This window comes from Labrus mixtus, chromosome 10, assembly GCF_963584025.1.
Source record: "Labrus mixtus chromosome 10, fLabMix1.1, whole genome shotgun sequence".
NCBI lineage: Eukaryota > Metazoa > Chordata > Actinopteri > Labriformes > Labridae > Labrus > Labrus mixtus.
The window spans coordinates 10919873-10925872 of NC_083621.1; the positions used below are offsets into that span (position 1 = coordinate 10919873).

Below are 6000 nucleotides of genomic sequence, written 5' to 3' on the forward strand. Positions count from 1 at the left end.
CAGGCAACAGCGACACCCTGAGTTGCTTTGTATCTTGTGAAATATTTTGAACACAGTGTTATAACACAACAGAGTAAAATTCACTGAAGTCCAGCCGACGTGTAAGAAATATATGTTCAAAAGTAAGAGCTACAAAGCCATTGACAAAAAGCGCTGGAAAATCATAAAATGTTACTGCATTTCACTATATCATCAGTACTCTCCATTAACATGGCTTATTTATATTTTGATACTTGAAAAAACACAAATCCGAAAATGAAATGGCACTACATTGTGTTATTTTAATCATTATCATCGTAACAAAAAATGCATAATGAGTAAAAATAACATAAAAATCCTTTATTTATGCTATTCAAATATAGCAGTATGGCTAATAACAAAAGTAAGATCTGCAGGTTCACATGAGCACTGAGTCTTTCAGCACCATGGACAGTTACTTTCAAAAGAAGCAACAAAAGGAAAGAGCAGTGTCACCTTCATACAACCATGCATTTTAAACTGGTTTCCTGTTTTTTATCAAACATAAGAAGAATCCACCTATGTGAGTATAAAGACTTCAAAAAACTTCAGAGGAAAACACTGACCAATTGAAGTAGTTATGAACGTAAGTGATTCCACTTAGGTAAATCTGGCATATAAATACAGTTATTCAGCTATTGAACATGGAATAAAATGATGACGATTATAAAAAGTTAATTGAAAAAATACGTTGAAGCAAACTATGTAAACCCTTACTAAATGCATTAATTTCCAAACACTTGCACAAAGTGTATGATATATAAAGATATATATATAAATAGATATACAGACGTGAATATAGATTACATAGACTTCTTATTTTAATGTCCATAGTGTAAGATCTTAACAAGGCTAAATACTTTGGAATAAAATAGTATGTTGAAAAAATATTATTTATTTTGTAAGTTTTTGGTTTACTAGCCAAAATATTTATTTTATTCGGGAAAGTCAAATCATAACTGAGTTGTAAAACCATTCAACACAAGCCTAAAATGGAAATTCAGTATTCACAAAGAGATTTTGAATCTCTCAAACTGGAGCTCAGAACTAATTCTCAATCAAGATCCAAAAAAATGGGATGAGCAGAAATAAAAAAACATTTCCAGAACAACTAACCAAAGATAGGATTTGTATCTGCTCGAGTTATCAATCTGAAGTAATATTGTTTTATTTTTATTTTAACACTTCATTGGGAAAAAAATATATTTAGGAGAGAAACATCTTGGAAGTGAAAGGCAAATCAGAAAAGTGAACTAATTGACCAAAAAAATCGTAATAAATATAATAGTAGAAAAACCTCATACCTCCAATGAGGCTTCCAGGTCTTCAAAAGGATCAGCAAAGTCTGTAGGGCTTTTCCTCAGAGTCTGGTCAGCAGGCAGTGTGTTGTCATTGTAAGATGACACAAACTTAAAGTCACTGGTTCGAGAGCCTGTCGTCAGGTAGGCGTCATAATTGTAAGCGCTGCGTAAAGTCCCTGTGCCGTCAACATCAGCGTAGTTAGGAGGAAGATAAGCGCTGGGGATGGCGACTGCTCCGTCAAACAACAGTCTGGGCTTTCTCCTGCGACAAAACCTCACACCCATGATGATGATGATGAAGGTCAGAAAAAAGGTGGACACACACACCAGCGCGATGATCAGATAAGAGGTCAGTTTGGAGTTCTTCTCATCATAAGAAATGTCCTTCAGTTCTGGCACCTCAGCCAAGTTATCAGAAATCAGTAAATACATGGAACAGGTGGCAGACAGAGAGGGCTGTCCGTTATCTTTCACAGACACAATAAGGTTCTGTTTCATGCTGTCAGACTCAGAAATGTCCCGCTGGGTCCTGATCTCTCCGCTGTGGATACCAATAGTGAAAAGTCCCGGATCAGTGGATTTCACTATATGATAGGACAGCCAGGCGTTCTGTCCTGAGTCCGCGTCCACTGCTATCACTTTGGACACCAGAGATCCTCCGTGTGCAGCTTTGGGGACCAGCTCGGTCATGAAGGAGTTGCCCTCCGGGGCGGGGTACAGTATCTGAGGAGAGTTGTCATTCATATCCGATATGAACACACTCACGGTCACGTTGCTGCTGAGCGGAGGAGAACCGTTGTCTCTGGCCATCACGTGCACTTTAAAGCTCCTGAACTGTTCATAATCAAACGACCTCACAGCGTGGATCACCCCCGTGTCTCCGTTCACTGACACATAGGAGGACACCGGGGCACCGTTCACCTCACCGGATAACAGAGAATAAACCACTGTACCGTTCTGTCTCCAGTCGGGGTCTCGAGCACTAACGAAACATAAAGTGGAGCCAGGTTTGTTATTTTCACTCACATATGCGCTGTACGACTGTTCCTCAAACACAGGTGGGTTGTCGTTGATGTCTGCTACAGATAACTGAACAGTTTTAGATGAGGACAGAGGTGGAGAGCCCTCGTCAGTGGCAGTGATTGTAATGTTGTAATCAGACACTAGTTCACGGTCCAGTTGTCCTGTGCTCACCACAGAATAATAGTTTTTAATAGAAGGAACCAACTTAAAAGGGACATTCTGCTGAATGGAGCAGCGGACCTGTCTGTTAGTCTCAGAGTCTCTATCCTGCACGTTAATCATGCCCACCTCTGTACCAGGTGACACGTTCTCAGGTATGGGGTTAGTCAGTGATTTCAGATATATAACTGGAGCGTTGTCATTCACATCACTGACATCTATTATAACTTTAGCGTATGAGGTAAGACCTAAACCATCTTTAGCTTCCACCCTTATTTCAAAAGAACTACTTTCCTCAAAGTCAATCACACCAGTTACTTTAATTTCTCCAGTTTTTGGATCAATTGAAAAAACATTTACCTCGTCATCAGACACGTGACCAAAGTCGTATGTCACATCTCCATTAACTCCTTCATCTGCGTCTGTAGCACTGACAGTAATGACAATGGTGTCTAAAGGAGAGTTTTCAGGCAGACTGGCTTTATAGACGGCCTCACTGAACACTGGGGCGTTATCATTAGCATCCAGCACAGTGACGTGTATGACTACTGTACCTGATCTCTGAGGAGAGCCTCCATCTAAAGCTGTGAGGAGCAAATTGATCTCCTTCTGTTTCTCTCGATCAAGTGTATTATCCAGCACAAGTTCAACCTTGTTGCTGTCCACTGATAAAATGAAATGGTCATTCTTTTGGAGGTTGTATCTTTGAACAGCATTTTGACCAATATCTGCGTCATGGGCCTCCTCGATAGAAAAGCGGTTACCCTTGTCAGCTGACTCGCTTATTTCCATCTCAATCAAATTCTTTTTGAATTTTGGCGAGTTGTCGTTTACATCTTGAACATGAATACTAACACGATGAAGCTCCAGAGGATTTTCTAACACCAGATCCACTTTAACAACACACGAGGGTTTCTTGCCACAAAGGCTTTCTCTGTCCATTCTCTCCGATGTGATCAAATCTCCGGTATTCAGATTGATGTCACAGTACCTTTTCCGAGTTCCCTCAAAATCCAAACGGGCCTGTCGAGAAACAAAAGTCCTAAGATCAAGACCGAGATCTTTGGCTACATTTCCAATCACAGTCCCGCGTTTCATCTCTTCTGGTGTGGAATAACTCAGGTCTCCATTAATGAGGTGTAGCATTACAAAGAATGAGGCGAGGCAGAAGATCGGACGAAGCCCCGAAAATCCTTTGTCTAACATACCGACACAAATCAAACTCTTCAGCTTTTACAAATTCTCGCACAAAACGAACTTAATCTACTCCTAAAACCGAATAAAAAATGTTAAAAGAGTGAACAAAATGCAAATAATCTCGGAATGGAATGATTCTGCGGAAAAATTACAGCCCTTGTTAATGTCAGTGGGAGGAGATGCCTGTGCTGCTTTTGTTTAAGCCTACAGCGGCACCATGAGTCGCTTTCAACTCTTTACAGCTACATGTCTCCAACAGTCTAAATCCACCTCAACTCCACACTCGTACGCGAACTGTATGCCCCATTTTAAACACAACACACAATGTTAAACATTTTAGGAATAAGCTACAGACGTCGTGTAATGTGTGTTTTCATTAGAAAAAAAAATTAAAATAATACTTTAACACATACTAATTAGATTCCGTCTGAATAACTATTTTACACATGCATCTGTCAGCACCAACTACTGTTAAAAAAAGGAATGGAAACTTTACTCACTACAATAGTTCCATAACACAACGTGCACATGGAGAATGTCTTAATAATCTTGTTAAAGATAAGTAAAATCATGTCATCTTTGGATACCATCTAATCAGAAACAGACCGTGTTAAATTCATGTTGCTAAAAATGTAAGAAAACAAAATAAAATAATGGAAATTTAAGCAAAAAGTGACAGATCAGTGATCAACCATGCTCAAAGCAACACAGAGGGATAAATTATATATTAACATTATTATTATTATTATTATTATTATTATTATTATTATTATTATTAATAAAGATTGTATTGTCAAGATCATTTTTAATAAAGTAGTAGCCGTAGAAGTCTAAATAGCAGTAGCAAAATTAGTAGTGGTAGTAGCATCAGTGGTAGTAATAGTATTGTTGTAAAAATATGAAATATAGATGACAACTGTTGTTTCAGGACCATGGACAGATACTAAAGGATGCTCAAATGGCATGGGATGGCTTGTCTTATAGAAAAGATCTTACAGTAGAGGACAGACTTTACTATAGGTCAAAATGTTACTCCATTCAGGGTCCCAAGCAGTCCCAAAATGCTAAATGGCTTCAGATATTCATGAATAAATCAGAAAATTACAATGATAATGAGCTTTATTGCCCAAGTTTGTGCACACGATGAAATTTACTGTTTTCTCAGTTACTGTCAATATTCATACACATATTTAAAGTATAGCTAAAAGATGACAACAAGCAAATTAACATAAGAATGCTGTTATAATTATGATTAATGTAACATGTAGCTTTAAGTGGATTTCACTTCAAATTCACACACTCTGCATTGTATGAATATGTGTGTTAGAGTCATTCTATTTTTTAATTCCTTTTCTTTTCATCAGGTAAATAAGTATTTATAAGTAATTTACAAGTTCAGTGGAGATTTGTTCCACAGGGTTGTTTCACTACGATTGTTCCTGACACTGTCATACATTAATTGTTAAGAGTGTCAGCCTGTGGAGCAATCTGTTCCCGTCCTGTTTGTATACGTGATAGAACAGTTCATATGATATTGATGTATTTACGAAGTGAGGATCTCATTGAGAGATGGTTATGTTCATTGTTTGATGACACATCATCAGCAATCCCTCACTTACACAGGCCTCATCTGAGATTTTAACACAATATTAAGGATGACTAGCGTGCTGGAAATAACGTTAACGGCTCTAAAATACATGAGACGTATGTTAAAACGATGACCTTTCTATGCACATTATAGTATCTTTCCAAACAGGAAATACTTTTGCCTAATCAAACGGATGTTACAGTGATAATCAAACAGTTTTTGTGCATTTTGCTGTGACACACCATAGTGCTTGGTGTGTCACAGCAGAGGCTACGCACAGGCAGAGAGCCAATGACAATGACCACTAATCAGGCCAATGCAGGTGCAACAAAAGCTCCTGCAGCTAAAAAGAAAATATACAACAGTTAATTCCATCAAATAACATTTTTGTACAAGAGCGGTATTCAATGAGTGCTGACCACTATCAAGAACCAGTTAAAAAACTACAACAGCAATTGGACTTTCACTCTGCGTCGTGCGTTAGTATGTCAAACACTACCACTACTTTGTCTCGAGACATTTCCAGTCAAGTTGCAGATCTAGTTGTGTCGGTATATCCAAATGAAGGATTAAATTGACAAAAAAACAATAGTTTTTCTTATTTCTATGTATTAATAAACCCGACTTGTAGAACTGTTGCATAAAAGCATTATCACAGTCAATGTCAGAGGTGGTACTTAATGTCAGAATGGCTTTAATCATCTCCGGGACTTG

At 38.1% G+C, this 6000-nt stretch overlaps 1 protein-coding gene across 1 annotated transcript; it reads right to left on the reverse strand.

The window, feature by feature from the left end:
• Window positions 1–1238: 1238 nt before the first annotated feature.
• On the reverse strand, window positions 1239–3852 carry LOC132981977 (protocadherin gamma-A4-like). Its single transcript, XM_061048162.1, has one exon. The coding sequence runs from the start codon at window positions 3705–3707 to the stop codon at window positions 1317–1319; it is 2391 nt and encodes a 796-aa protein (XP_060904145.1). The 5' UTR covers window positions 3708–3852; the 3' UTR covers window positions 1239–1316.
• Between the last annotated feature and the right edge of the window lie 2148 nt (window positions 3853–6000).

Excerpts from the sequence above, each read along its gene's own strand:
- LOC132981977 (XM_061048162.1), bottom strand. The coding sequence starts at position 3,707 with ATGTTAGACAAAGGATTTTCGGGGCTTCGTCCGATCTTCTGCCTCGCC.